At 36.5% G+C, this 16387-nt stretch overlaps 1 protein-coding gene across 3 annotated transcripts in view; it reads right to left on the reverse strand.

The window, feature by feature from the left end:
- The window catches only part of PRELID2 (PRELI domain containing 2), an 81100-nt gene that overhangs the window by 53512 nt on the left and 11201 nt on the right, over positions 1 to 16387 (reverse strand). For all 3 annotated transcript variants that reach the window (XM_087709592.1, XM_014058885.2, XM_087709593.1), the window contains exons 2-4: positions 11357 to 11414; positions 2495 to 2568; positions 1518 to 1678 (exon numbers count right to left, since the gene is read on the reverse strand). In XM_087709592.1, coding sequence (XP_087565718.1) covers positions 1518 to 1678; positions 2495 to 2568; positions 11357 to 11414 — 293 coding nt within the window. The remainder of the gene's footprint in view (positions 1 to 1517; positions 1679 to 2494; positions 2569 to 11356; positions 11415 to 16387) is intronic.

Here is a 16387-nt window from a genome sequence, read left to right on the forward strand (position 1 = left end):
CTCTACAACTCCAGGCTTTAAAAGTGAGCCACAAAAAACTAATGCAGACAAAGTTATGAGGATTGCTTTCTTTTCATACTGAAATCAAGATTGAAATCAAGAGCATGTCCTTCTCAGACTTTTTTAACCTGACTCATTCTAACCAACTGAAAAAATATCCCTGCACACAGCTTTCCATAGATTCAAACCACAGGAAAATGTATCCCAGTCCACATGAACAAAGTGGCACCTCTTTTGGGTGTGTCCATGTAAGACAACTAAGTGACTATTATTTGCTGTACATTGTAATTATCTACTAAATGCATTTCATGCATAAAATGGAGCTCATGTAAAAATACCTGTCAGAAAAAATCCACATAACTTTTACTTCGACCAACATTAACTTTTTTAATAATACATTAACTTTGGGCCGGTTGCTATTACATTACATTTTTATTTCATGGGCCTTTCTAAAAAAAAAAAAAAATTGCAGTGAGCCAATTGTTTATAATATGCAAGACAATTTTTAAGCTCCACACAGCTACTCCTGTTTTTATCAATGGTTCATTTCTTTTGCTTATTTTTCCAGAACTGCAAAACAGCTCAAAAATAAAACCAAGTTCGCCTTCATTTGAAGAAATCTTTACTATTAAAGTGTAACCAGTTTTTAGAAAATACACCTTACAGAGTTGTAAGTTATACAGGGTTGGTATAAGTTTTCTCTCTGGGTGAAGTATGAAGGATTGGATCTTTCAGATTCCACATTATCTTCCCCACTTTTCCCTTGTTGAGAGTTCTGATGGTTTGCAAATGTTGAAAAACATGGTTGAAGTTCTCCCTTCAAGGTGAGATGCCTGTCACTGAACTTAGCCTGATTAACCCCTCCTCTATAGCAGTCCTGAAATGCCAAAGGCCATCAGGTTAAAATTTACATCAGAGTCTTTTTATAAAAATAAAAAAGGGGGAAATAAATACATTTTCAGAACCACATTGTTGTTTTAGTGATTTTAATGGGATGTTACTATTGGTTTTATATTTGTCTGCCGAATTGTTTCTTTTTCATTTGTAACAGTTTTCCAAAAATGATTATTAATAAAATGTTTATGAACAACTTGTTCATAAAAATTGTGAAAAGTGGCACAAAAATATTGCAACCAATAAATAATGACAGCAGTATAAAGAATATAAAAGTAAAGCTTCAGAGTCAATCAGGTACCAAAAGGATCATTTTTATACTGTCTTTTATGACTTTTATAGGGCTGTATGACATTCCTATCTATCAATTGTAAGCTGTTTGACAAACTAAAAGACCATGTTAAAGTCTTAGAAGGGCCCCAAATCAGTGTTTTCAATGCATCTCAATATACATACAGCAAGCAGTCCTTGGTATGGTGGTTCATACATTGTACAGACTTACTATATTACTAAGAACCATCATGGATGCCCAAGGTAAAACCTTCAGTTCTTCCTATTGAAGGTGATACATGAAATGAAAATCCAAATACCACTTTCTAATAAATGAACCTACTATACCTTACCAATTTGGATTTTCAGAGCTTTCTCTGAAGACTGATTCTTCATTTAGGGTGGCATACTCTGTCCACGTAAGACAGTGAGTCTTCATAGACATAATTCTATCTTGCATATTAAGCCACGACTCCTCTTCTAAGTAGACTTCTGATACTTTCAGGATACTAATCTGTCAAATGTAACATTTACAATGGTCAGTAAATGAAGTGAGGAAAAAAAGATCAGATTACGTACATTAATAAATAATTTCATTCTTTTAAAATCATTAACAGTCATATTAAAGCTAATATCTATCAATAACATGTAAACACTGACCCAACATTGACATTTGATAAACATGCAAGCTTTTATTAGTTATTTCCACTGCTTAGTAACTTGTTAATTGTTGCCAATTGCAACATTTTAAAGCAAAGCATCAACTTAATGTGTGCCATTTTATTTCTCTTTTAAGTCCACTTTAATGTAACAGATCCAAAAAAAAGCATCAACTGTTTGCACACAAGACATAATTACTCAAAACATTTGGGTTCATTTTTCATTCTCTTTGGTACCTGTCAATTTTATGCTTTCCCATCTAGATGAAGCATGGAAAGAGTAAAAAGAAATGTGGTAAAATTGAATTATTATATTTTCAATATGTAAGATTAAAAAAGCACTTTACAAAATTGTATGGTACACAGCAGAACATACAGTATATCATAAATATTGTAATTTAATTTGAAAGTTGAAGATATTAGAAGCTTAAAACAAGAATCACCTTTCTATTTGGATTCTAGAACTAAATTAACTATATTGTAAAAAATGTTACTTTGATTGTTTTACAAATCCTCATTTTGAGATAAGGACTTTGAACATTAGCTATCTCCTCTCTAAGACACAAAGTCGAATTTTAAATGCTATCATCTGTAACTCAGAAAAGTTGAACTAAAGTATAGTTTGCCTCTATCACCTTTATAATGAATTTTAATGGATTGAACAGAGTTACCTTTCTTAAAATGTGTGGAATTACATTTTGGCATGTTGCAATCCTTCTCCGATATATGACTCCTGTAGACAAGTCTGATAATAAAAGAATACATTTTCAGTGTAACAAACAAAATCAAACAATATCAGCAGGAAAGCTTGAAAGCCATAAAGGGATTTAGTTAATTTTTTGCTTTAGCACTCAAAGAATATTGCAGTATGTTAATCTAGGAAGGATTTTATTGCAACAACCCTACCTAGTAATCTTGGAAAACTGATTTAAATCTACTGTGATGGTGATAACAAAGCATAAAATACAATGCTAAGTTCAAACTTTTTAGAACTTCCTGGAACTGCCTTGAAATCACAGTAAATTTTGGCAAATAGCAGTAAGGGAGTTAATTTCGGAGGCACTTGTGTGCTAGTTACAAGCTTCAAGTATCTTCCTGGGTCAGCACTTCAGAGCAAAAACAGCTCATTCTTCTCATTCTGCATTCTAAAGAACATCCTAAGAGCATAAACTACCTCTCTGCCATCTAGCAATGCCAATGTTTGAAGTCTAAAGCCATTTTCTTGGACAACAAACATTTATTTTTGCTCTGAACTGAATCAGTGACAAGAATAAAGCTCCTTTCTGAAAGTTAAAGAACAGCTCCTTTCTCAAATTATAGGTATTGACCTACAATGCAAACGTGACTGGCTTCTAAAATCAATTTGCATTTTAATATTTAATGATTTAAGATTAAGTCCATAAGCTTCAGGAAGATGTTAATTGATAACCTGGGTGGGCAAATAGCCTGGAGCAAGGCCATTACTTGCTCTTGAAAAAAGGCAACTCTCTCTGAAACCTTATCTAAATATTTCTTCCCTGGAAACAGCATTCTGCAGTACATTTTAAACAGACGTAGTGGCACTGTATATGGATATCCCACTTGATATATTTACAGGGAGTCATATGCTGATTATTTCCCAAAGAAAAAATTGAATTGAAATTGCATGCCATGCCGAATACAAATTTTGAATATTTTGAAAAATAACTTGGTATCCCTTCCAACATATTATTTCCTTAAAAAAACAAAACATGTAAGGCAACAGTTGGAAACTGGGTTGGTGGAATGACGGATTTTGGTTCTAATTCTTCCCAGAAGTAGTATTTATTTACTTATTTCCTGGCTAGTATTTGTATTATATATGCAGGTCCTTTTAGTGTATTTTGTACTAGTAGCTATATTGTAATGAGATTCTTTTTTCCTGACGATAGGACATTTCTCCTCTGTGCCACAATGGATAAGAAGGCAGTTCGGGGGGGGGGGGGGGAATTGGGACAGTCATTTAGGGACAAAGAACAATAGTTGAATAAATCTGTGATTTAAAAAAAAACACCTAAGAGCTTTAAAAAAAAGATACTTGCAGAGTTTGAGTGTTAGAAAAAGAAGACATAATTAATATAATCCACAGATGATGATTATTGCTAAATGAATCATAGAACTAAGGAATGAATTAGCCCTTTTGACAGCAACCACAGATTGTCGTGAGATTCAGCTTTTACCTTAGAACAGCAATGGCGAACCTTTTTTGGCTCACGTGCCATAAGTGTGGGGAACGCAGGAGAGGGTCATGTGCAGGTGTGCCGCACCCATAAAGCAAAGCGCAACCCCCCCAGTGCGCATGAGTGCACTACAGGCACTCCCCATTTTTTTGCATGTTTTTTTCACCCACCCCAGGCTCCAGAGGCTTTATAAGAGCCTGGGGAAAGTGAAAACAGCCTCCCCTGCCGCCCATGAAGCCCTCCGGATGCTTCAGGGACCTTCAGTCAAAATGACACTCTGAGCAAACCCGAAGTGACTTCTGATTTGCTCGGAGGATCGTTTTGAGAGCTCCAAAGGCTTCAGGGACCTTCAGGAGGCTTCCCTGAAGCCTCCGGAGCAGTCAAAATGACCCTTCAAGCAAACCGGAAGTCCATTCCTGAACTTCCGGTTTGCCCATAGGACTGATTTTTTGCGCTCTGGAAGCTTCAGGAAAGCTCATGAAGTCTCCGGAGGGCCTTTATATAGCCTCCTATAAAGCCTCTGGAGCCTGGGGAGGGTGAAAAATGGCTTTAAAAAGGGTGAACTCAGCTGGCCAGTGCGTGCATGCACGCTGGCCAGCTGACAGGGCAGTGCCTCACGTGCCCTGACAAATGGCTCTGTGTGCCACCTGTGGCACACGTGCCATAGGTTCACCATCACTGCCTTAGGAAAATAGCTCATAGGAACTTTCTCACAATCCTGAATTTACTTATATTTCCTGCTCCAGCATAATTTTCAGCAGGTATGCAGTAGTCATAAAAATATATGAAACTGAATGAGATGATTATGCATAGCTGAACAAAATTATATAGCTCCATTTTACTCACTGCTGCAAAAATCAAACATTCTATTATAACTGCCAGGGACTAGCAATTAAATACTTCCTACCAACTGAAGAAAATACTTTTATTGTATGTAAGTATGTATGTACAGTACGTATGTACGGTATATGTTTTCCTTATCAAGATAGGTTGGTAACACCTAGCACTCCTTCTCAAATCTGACCAGAGTGTAGTCTCAAGGGAAAAAAGGAGATATTACAGGGCAGAAAGATAAATAGAAAGCTGATGGTCCAGGCAGTTAGGCAATGAAGATTATGAAGCTAAAGATTAACTAGTTTTTATCTCTAAAGCTTCCACAGAAATGTCAGCTCAGTACAGTGAAGGATAGCAATTGACCAAGAACTTGATTTTCTTCTCACTCAATTGCACCTCAAGTCAGTATTTACCCAAATGGTAGCATGCAAAAACTACAGAGCCAAAAACAAAGGATTATGTTTATTCAGTTCTATTCCTCGGCTCTCTAAATGGGCTGGAGGAACCAGTGAGGAATCTCAGCAGGGTTATTGATGAGAGATGCCAAAGTTTGCATTGCAGCACCATCTGAAAATCTACTGATGCTTCACCTCTGCTCTAAGACATTTCACCTGTAAACCGCATGTTTCAGGTGAAACAATTGTTGTCTTGTGCCATATTTTGAGACCAGGATCCACAAAAGGCCAACGCACCAAATATATCCACTCAGTAGTTATCTGGCATTTGAATGACTATCAAATGAAATTTTCATGATATAGAAATCATGTCATTTCTACCCAAATATATGGACTTCCCTTTCACATTATTTTCCTCTTAAAAAAATAAGCCAGTTTTTCTTTGATATCCATAGCATTTATCAGCATTGCTGTAATGCTGAGAACTTCAGCCACTCCTCTGAGAGTGCTCATGTGAGCATTGTTTAGCTCAAGACTTTTCCTAAATTGCCGAGGCAGATTATTTCAAATAAAACAATTTAAACTCAAAGTAATGTATGTGGTTCTTGTTTAATGACTACAATTGGGACATTGCAAATTAAGCAAAGCGGTCACTAAATGAAACTACAGCTGTGCTTAAGATCTTTACCTTTCCTTCGCTTTACAGACCTGTGAAGATCATAATTTCATATACTCATTAAATGGGGCAGTTGCTAATTGAAGATTATCTGTACACCTAATACCGCAAGAAATACATTAATCAGTGAATTTTAGTAATTAGCTGGCAGTGCAATCCTATCCATGGTCACTCTAAAGAATCCTAGAACTCAATGCAGCTTACTTTAGTTAAGTGAATGCATCAGCCTTCCCAAGCAATGTTACTTCAAATGATGAGACACATGGTATTTTTCTCCCATATAAATGATTTCTCATCATACTGCCTGTCACCTCCTGGCCCAAGTTCAGCTTATTTCATTTCTAATTGAACCCAAGGTAGACCAATTTCAATCACTTTCTCCCTTCCTTGCCCACAGAGGCTTAAAATCTTGTTATCCTGCTATTATGTATGCGTTTTCATAGCGTGTCCTCCTTCCATTCCTCTACCAAGCAAAATTTGTTTACAGCTTTAACACTATGTTGTCAGCTATGGAGGAAGTTTGGAATGCCAGTTTACTTCACTTCCACCAAAGAGCTAAAACAAAACGTTCATTGTTTAGGTTATCTGCCCTCATCAACTAAGCTGGTCAAAAAGCTTTATTTATTTTTCTCACTAGGTGCATGTGAATAAATACTGTAAAACAATCTGTGGTTGGTTGACTTTGCCCCACCTGGCCCCACTCCAGCAGAAGAGGGATCAAAATATATTATTTTACCAGGAGTTTTACTTTGGAATTTTTAATGTTTATATATTTTTAAGTTACCTTAGAAGTAACCTTGCATGTGTATTTTTAAAATAATCAAGAATATGACTGATGAGGGATGATTATAACATGCTTTTTCATTTGTGAAAGGAAATGAAAATATGTCTGTTAGATCCGTGCAAAGGAGGTGGGCCTTCTAGATGGACACAAAGGACGAATAGCTGGGAAGCAGGAAGGACAAACATGATTAACTTTGTCTAAAAAATCTAGACTACCCAAAAACATAGGCACAGCATCATAAGGATCTGTACAAGGTAAAGGGAAGCAAATATATCCTGGTTAAAAATACAATTCCAAAGATTTGGGTACTCTGGAAATCCTGAAAGTATTTTTCAATTGCTAGAAAAGGAATTAGGAAAGCAAAGGCTCAGAATGAACTTAAGACTAGCAACAAATATCAATAATAATAATAATAATAAAATGTTTATTTCAACATACAAAAAACAAGAAAAAAGTCAAAGAAACAATCACTCCACTAACGGGAGAAAATGACAAGAAAGTGATGGAAGGCAGGAAAAAGCAGAGCTGCTTAATTTTTATTTTATTTTTTTGCATCTGTCTTCATTCAAAAAGAAAAAATACCCCAACCTACCAAAAACAGATCCATAAAAGACAGACTAAGAATTCAAATTAAAATGGTAAGAGAACACCTGTCTACTCTAGGCAAGTTCAAACCACCTGGGTCTAATGGATTATATCCCAGAGTTCTGAAGGAGCTGGCAAAAGTTATCTCGGAACCATTGAACCATATCCTTCAAATAGCCTGGAGTAACTGGGGAACTCTACCAGAGGACTGGAAAAATCCTGATGTGGTTCCTATCTTCAAAAAAGGGAAAAAAATAGATCTGGAAACTACAGACCAATCAGCCTGACATCAATATCTGGGAAGATCCTGGAAAAGATAATCAAGCAACAGATCTGCAAACACCTAGTAGTAAGCAGTTATAACCAGAAGCCAACATGAATTTGTCAGAAACAGATCTTGCTAAACAAATCTTACTTCATTCTTTCACAAAATGACTAAATTAGTAGACCAGTGGAACCCTGTGGACAAAGTATACTTGGATTTCAGTAAGCAATTTGATAAAGTAGACAATCTACTTCTTGGTAAACTAGAAAAATATGGGATAGACAGCATCACCACAATTTGTAACTGGCTGACAAACCACACACAGCATGTTGTCCTTAATGGAACTACATCTTCATGGAGCGAAGTAAGCAGTGTGGTACTAAGGTTCTGTCTCAAGCCCAGTACACTTCAATATCTTCATAAGCGATTTAAATGAGGGAATACAAGGGGAACTCATCAAATTTGCAGAAGACATCAAGTTATCAGGAATAGCCAATAACCCAGAAGATAAACTCAAGATCCAAAAGCATCGCAACAGACTTGAACAATGGGCCCTATCTAATAAAATGAAGTTCAAAGGAGAAAAAGTAAGCTATTACACCTGCGGGGAAAAACCCAAATGTACAAATAGAGATTAGGCGAAACTTGGCTCAATAGCAGTAATTACAAGAGGGATCTTGGAGTCCTAGTAGACAATCCCCTAAATATGACCAGTAATGTGCAGCAGCTGCCAAAAAAGTATTTCTTGCTCTTCTCTGCCTTATTTCTAGAGTCTCAACATCTTTTTTATATTGTGGTGATCAAAACTGAATGCAGTATTTCAAAGGTCGTCTTACCAAGGCCTTATAAAATGGTGCTAAGACTTCATTGATTCTGTCCCTCTGTTAATGTAATCCAGGATAATGCAATCCTACGCTGCATTAACAGAGGACAGAATCAATGAAGTCTTAGTACCACTATATAAGGCCTTGGCAAGACTATACTTTAAATACTGCATCTAATTTTGGTCACCGCAATATAAAAAAGAGACTCTAGAAAGAATGCAGAGAAGAGCAACTAAGATGATTAAAGGCCTGGAGACAAAAACATATTAAGAACGGTTGCAAGAATTGGGTATGGCCAATCTAAAGAAAAGAAGGACTAAGGGTGACATGATAGCAAGGTTCCAATTTCTGAGGGAGTGCCACAAAGAAGATGGGGTCAACCTATTCTTCAAAGCACCTGAAGAAAGGACAAGAAGCAATAGTTGAAAACTAATGAAGAAGAGAAGCAACCTAGAACTAAGAAAAAAAATTCCTGACAGTGAGAAAAATAAACCAGTGGAACGGCTTGCCTTCAGAAGTTGTGGATGCTCTCATTCTGGAGGCTTTTAAAAAGAGATTGAATAACCATTTGTCTGAAAAGGTATAGGGTCTCCTGCTTGAGCAGCGGGTTGGGCTAGAAGACATCCAAGCTCCTTTCTGTTAATCTGTTAATTACATCACTGAACAAAATAGAAGTGCATAAGACCACATGACTGATGATTACACATGCTACTAAAAGATCTAGGACAACTTATAGCACCATACTCATTTTCCAACCTAGTCTATTAAGACAGATCACCCACCTAGAAAACTACAGAAGTTTCATTTCCAAAATTAGGCCAGACACTTAATTGAAACAGATGTAAATGACTATAATTTCAAAGTATTTTGTACATTTCTATCTAAAAATACCACGTAACTATTACAGTATGCATCGTCTCATAAATATTCTTAAACTAATAAACTCAACAACAAAAGATTTATTTTCTATAGAGTTCTATTATATTTCTATTAGTGAATAAAATTAAATAGGCATTCTAGAATACACTTGAATGTGTTCTCAGTTACATGAAGTTAACTGAACATTTTCTTGATCATTTTAAACAAAGAAGAAAATAAATCTGTTTTACTTAAACTTTTTAATGTGGCTTTTCAAAACTGAGTTTTGCAGGGCGGTTGCATTAAAATTGCAATGTAAAAACTGTAACTAAACTAAATTAAAATATACAATAAAAATTAAAACAGCCATTCAATTAATGAAAATATTTCCATGCAACATGTAAATTTTAAATTAACATGAATATATTAAAAGGTTGAAAGCAGGGGTGAAATCCAGCAGGTTCTGACAGGTTCTGGAGAACCAGTAACAAAAATTTTGAGTAGTCAGGAGAACCAGCAAATGCCATCTTTGGCTGGCCCCAGAGTGGGGTGGGAATGGAGATTTTGCAGTATCCTTCCCCTGCCATGCCCACCAAGCCACGCCCACAGAACCAGTAGTAAAAAAATTGAATTTCCCCACGGGTTTAAAGCATTAATACATATTTGCATAGTGCCAAAAGGTTAATAAAATTAGCACCAGAATCATGCAGCTGCTATGGAAAAGGCTTCAGCCTAATGACTCTTTATTGCATCTCAGCAATAAGGTCTCTTGTGAAGGCCAGCTCAGACTCAGAAGAATCTGAAGTGAGGAAGCTGCTAAAGATGCTCAAGACAAATATCAGACTTAAAGGAAGCTTAGCAACTAGGCATCTAAGGCTGGCATGACTGAGGAACATTCAAGCCAGCTGGAACCAGATGAAGGCTGGATCCCAGATCTCCTTCCCCTCCCACCAGAGCATGCTGAACTGTGTGCAGAGGAGAACAGATCAGTGTCACTCCTTCCACGGCAAGGGCATTTCTGCCCTGGATGCCTAGCACAGGATTAATTTAAGAGCCAGCATTGTCCGGTAATTTTGTTGGGGGCAACTGCTCTGCTTGCTGGAATACTATGCATTTGCATCCTGAGTCTTGGAACCAGGCTCTGCAGACACATTTGGATTTTTGGATTTCTGGATTGTAATCTATTTCTGCTCCCCATTTTGCACTCTGGCTATTCCAAGCCCATTGTAGGCAAATAGCCTGGGAATTTTGAGGCTTTGCTGCTTTTGTACATTCAACTTTAGTATGGCACCAATTACAGAGAAGATGAGAGAAAGCAGACTCCACTGGTATGGACATGTCCTGAGAGCAACACCTTCTAATGTTGCCAAGACTGCCTAGCAACTAGAAGTCAATGGCTGGCGACCTCACAGGCACCGAAAACAGAGATGGCAAGACACCATCAACAAAGATATGCAAGCCATGGGCCTGCGCCCTGGAGATGCAGCGGCCTGTGCAAAGTGGCGTTCAATGATCTGAAAAGTGGACCATGCACTTGCAGAAATATGCTAGGAAGATTTTCACAAAAGTTCTGCCTACCATTGCTTATATTTACTAAGTTCTAAGTAAAGCTTTTACTTCTCGTGTGTGTGTGTGTGTGTGTGTGTGTGTGTGTGTGTGTGTGTGTGTGTGTGTGTTTTCATGGGGATGTGTGCATATATCTGGCCAGGGACAGACATTTCTGAAAACCACCTCCAGGCACACAGTTACAAACATCCAGGAAGAGACCATTGGAGTTGGATAGCTTATAACTTCTAACAAATAAATAAAAATCCTTCCGATAACATGGCCTCATACCCTAAAGGGCTTTCTAGATTAATATTAGCACTTGAATGTGGATTGCAATGAACTGAGAGCCAAAGAAGAATACGGAAAGTTGACTTAATATTTTCACAATACCCAGTTCTAATCAGTATTCCTGCTGCTGTATTTTGGATTACTTGAAGTTTTCACATCCTCCTCAAGGGCAGTTCCATATAGAACATATTGCAATAATCTAAACCATAATTTACTAGAGCGCAGATTCCTGAATCAAGGCTAAGTAGGGCAGAGCTGAACATTTTTAAAACGCTTACCTGTTTTCTCTTCTACTGTTTTTACAGCAATAACATTTTTCTCCATGGAACTGGGATACTAGAGAAAAATACAAAGTGTAGGTATCAGAAATTATTATACAGTAGAAGAAAATGTCTCCAAATTATTTACCTATAAACTTTTAATTTAACAATTAATCAGTGGTGTGGCTTGCCCTCGAATGTTGTAGGTGCCCTAACACTGGAGGCTTTCGGAAGAGATTGGACAACCATTTGTCTGAAGTAGTATAGTGTCTCCTGCTTGAGCAGGGGGCTGGACTAGAAGACGTTCAAGGTCCCTTCCGACTCTGTTATTCTGTTAAACATTTGTTCTTTATTTCTCAACATGGAAAAGGGGTGTTAAATTATGCCAATAAATTTGCTGTGACTGTTGATTAATTAAGAAATATATTTGGAAGCCAGAATAAAGAAAAATACCAAAATGTTCTGACTCAGTTACAGTGGAGAGAAATGTACCATTGGGAGACTTGAAAGAACAGATTGGGGATAGATTGTCATGGAGAAAATTTATCTATGTCAGGGATGTCAAACTTGTGCCGTTACGGCGTCATCACGTGACATATCATGACTTTTTTCCCCTTTGCTAAACCGGAGGTGGGCATGGCCAGTGCATGACGCATCCAGCCCGTGGGCCGCGAGTTTGACATCCCTCATCTATATAGTCGCTAGGAATTGAAAAGGATTTGATGGCACATATCTATCAATCAATTTGTGTGCATGGCCAATGCATGACGCATCCAGCCCACAAGCCACGAGTTTCACACCCCTGATCTATATGGTCACTAGGAATTAAAAAGTATTTGATGGTACATATCAATCAATCTGTTCTGAATTTCAACTGTTTCAAATTTGAATCATGCTGCAATATTATTATTAGTGAATTTTAGTAATTTGCTGTAGGGCAGTGCAATCCAATATTCATCTACAGTACAGGAATTATTCAACTTACAATAAAAATTGAGTCCAAAATTTCTGTTGCTAAATGAGACATTTGTTAAATATATTTTGCCCCATTCTACGATCTTTCTTGCCAGTTGTTAAGTGAATCACTGCAGTGTTAAGTTAATGACACAGTTGTTAAGCGAATCTGGCTTCCACGTTGACTTTGCTGGTCAGAAGGTTGCAAAAAGGGAGAGTGGGAATGCAATCTGACTGGCAGTAAAGAAATCTTTGAAAAACTGTTGTTGTAACAACATATTCTCCATATCTCACATATGGCCATGAGTTCAAAATGGCTTCATACCTTCAACTTCGCTGAAATGATAATTTAGAGTTAGAAATGTGCTTTCCCATAAACAGATTAACACTTGGGAAAGGATGTTAAATATTTGATTATGGACAACTTGAACCTACAGAGCAGAGCTGGTGAAAATGAGCAAAGAAGTGATTATTTAATTATGAGTAAAAGTGTTAAAATATAAGTCAAAAATATTAATTGATGTCAGTTTTGTTCTGGCTTTGTATGAAAGTATGAATCCATAGGTTGCCAAAAGCTCATTACAGTGAATAGTGCTAATGAAAATATGAGCTTGGGAGAAAATCATACAACATCCTGAATGAAAACAATCCAGAGGAAAAATATTTTTGGAGGACGTGAATGGATTGATGGAAATAAGATGAGAATATAGTCAAAGTGATTGTGCCATTCAGAGAACTAAGAATAAAATAGAACGATGATTGGTGAGTTTCACAGAAAAAAATCTATTTTGTATACATTTATTTAAATACATGTACTGTCATATATACAAATGGTAAAGAATTGAATATAAGTCTTAAAAAAATCAGATTCATTCATGAGAAAATTGTTCATTGAAAAGAATTAGTGAAGGATATAAAATGAAGCAAGATCCTGATTGTGGGACAGATCATTATTCTGTAATGTTAAGAATGGAAAATGAGGAAGTGAAAGAAAAAAGAATGAAAATAAATGAAACTGCCAACAGGGAAAGTATGAGTTCTTTATGAAAAAGTGTTATAAGATTTATTAGAATGAACAGAAAGTATATCTAAGAAAAAGGATGTGGAAAACTGGAACACAATAAAAAAAAATATATGTTACAGAGTGCCATTCACATTTTCAGACTAAACTAAGTGTGAAAAAGTGCGGCTGCTGGACTGATGAAGTGAAATTGTGGTTTGTGAAGGAGGAAAAAACCCACATATAAGATTGCTGCAAAATAAGGATGAGAGAAAGGTACTGTGTACTGCAAGGTGCACAGAAAGAAACAATAGTTACTAAGTATGTTGTCAAAAAGAGCTAAAATTAAAAGAGAGAAAATGCAAACAATTCATTATTTTGATGAAATAAAAATTGTTTTGGAAGTGAGCAAAGGCGACTAGAGTCCTGCAGAGTGGTTGGAAATAAAAAAACAGAAGTAATGAAATGATTTATGTTGAAACTTGTGAGAATGCTGGAAAAAGCCTTTTAAAGATTAGTATGAGGATGATAGCTATGTAATGTTGCAAAGAGCAGAAGTAAAATAATTGCTGTAAAATTAATGTCCAAGAGGAAAAATGATGAAAAGGGTGTCATAAATGCTATGACAATGTTAAAAATAGTAATTCTGTGGCTATAGGTAGTATAACTGTGTCTGAAATAGTGTCACTGCTGTTAGTCTTTATTATCTACTGATAATAAAGTAGATATTCTTTATAGGATAATTATTAAATTTATAAAGTGATAACAAATACTTCCTAGATTTTTTTTAAAAGTTACACAATAGAAGTGCTTGCGGGAAGGGGGGTGTATCAGATCCGGATGAGGAGGAAAAATCTCAAACATGATCCCTGAAGACAAAGTGGCTTTGGGTTTATAAGCCAAATAATTTTAGCAAAGCACTACCTTTGGCCAAAGGTGGGTTGCTAATTTTTTTTACTACTAGTTCAGCCTGTGTGCTTGTATGCACAGAAGCGTCTGGGCGGAGCCTCCAACCACAGCTACTGGTTCGCCCGATCCGGGCCGAACCGACAGCAACCCTTCTGCCTTTAGCTCTTAAGAAGGCTGTCATTCCCCACTCAGATTTGTTTTACCGTTTCAAGGGCCTCCTGAGCTCCTGCTGGAGGAATCTAGCTCCTGTGACTAAGAAGACTTCTGCAATTACATCCTGTGTATCACTTGCAACCATTCCTGCTCAGTCGCTTTATGTCCTAATTACCTCCCATTTGAATAATCATCAATGCATTCTACACAGGAACTCCTTTTGGAAAGCATTCAGACGTTGTCATAAAAACAGGTGGCCTGGACAGCAACAAGTTTCTGGATACCCTCAAGTGACCCTACTGCATCAAGAATTAAACACCACTTGGCTTCCAGGGACAATGCAAGGTGCTGGATTTCTGGACCAATGTAAGGGCTGTCTTCTCCCACATTCATCTGCCCATCCAAGCAGATTAAACAGGATCAACTCCCTCTAATTAAATATTTGGCAGGATTTTTGAAATTGTCTTTTTTTTTATTGTTGCCTTCATCTTGAGAAAAGCACTCCTTATGGGGATGCAGTCTACCTTTTTTCCCTATATTTTAGTTTGTGACTTTATTTTTGTATTTGTAAGCCGCCCGGAGTCCTACGGGATTGGGCGGCATATAAAATTTATTAAATTCAAATTCCTCCTTGGTTGCTCGAGGGGAATGAAGATCTGGCTTTCACATTTGGTCTAAAGGGAAGGCAAGCTCTGAATGTTGGGATGCAGAAACAGACACATTACGCCTTCTTTTGATACTGTTGAGATTATTTTTTGTAAGTTTATTTCTATTGAGGACTCTTTTCCTGTGTTTTTGACTATTAGTTGCTCAGAGCTTTGAAAAGAGAAAAAGAGAGAAAGAGAAACAGAGAGAAGGAAAGAGAAAGAGCGTAAGAGAGAGAAGGGGAAAATATTTCAGCATCACTTTTAAATAGGTTTTTTGGTTGACATTTTAGAAGCTTGCTTCCTGATCTCTACTATCTTTGCACAAAGTAGGGATATTCTTTAAGAGAATATTCCAAAAATAGGCTATGATCAAATCCTTGCAGCTACCCAGTTGAAGTTTTTCAGGATGATTGTCCTCCAAAGAGTATACCATCCTTGGTATTTTTATCATTCTACCAAAAAAAATACTTTAAATAGTTGCACACAGTGATACTTTTCCCTATTATAGCTCATTGTTCATTTTTTCCCTAAATTTAATGTCCAATCAGTTCAAAAGTATGTAGTAGAACGCATTCAAGTAAATATACAGTGGAAAAAACAAGGAACCAACCAAAATGGAACAATGAATGGTAAAACTACACTTAAGGCTGTGGCAAAAAATGGAGTATACCATAATCACAAAGTTCAGATATATGTCTATGTATTAGTAATCATAAATGCTATAAAAAGTAAACTTTCAGAATAAAATAGTAATTATAAAATACATTTCTAATTGTATTGCAGTAAAGTTTCAACTGAAGAAGAGGGTGTTAAGCATGCCTTTAAGGCAATTAAACCAGACATTTCTATTCTGCTTATTTCTTTCAAATAACAGATTACAGTGTAATTACATAATCAATGAAACTTACAATCTATAAGATCCATTCATGCGAAACAAGAAAGTCATTTGCATAAATCTTCCACTAAACAGCAGATTCCATTACCGACACATATTAAAACATAAGTAACTTAAATTTTGTATGCTACTGCAGAATGATGAATTAAGTAAGGTATTTTAACTATGGTAGTAGTTGCAATATATTGAAACGTTGACATAAACCTAATCTATGTCATGAAAAACCCAACTGCTTTCTATTACAGTTTATTACCTCAATAATAGGTAAGAAAATGAGCTCAATTACATACAAGAAAAGTACCGAAGAAATTTCTTCCAAAAATCAGGCAAACTTTTGCTTTGCCTTAAACATCATTAATGTCTCTCTCTTCTAAGATCTATGTCTTCATGCTGAGATAAACTGAATAGGAAAACTGAACAAGAATGCATATTGACGGTCAAAAGGAAAAATTCTCTATAAATTAAGTTTAGAGGGTACTTTCATATTCCCA

This window comes from Thamnophis sirtalis, unplaced genomic scaffold, assembly GCF_051295495.1.
Source record: "Thamnophis sirtalis isolate CommonGarterSnake01/CBP01778 unplaced genomic scaffold, rThaSir2_p1.2 scaffold_3, whole genome shotgun sequence".
Classification (NCBI taxonomy): domain Eukaryota; kingdom Metazoa; phylum Chordata; class Lepidosauria; order Squamata; family Natricidae; genus Thamnophis; species Thamnophis sirtalis.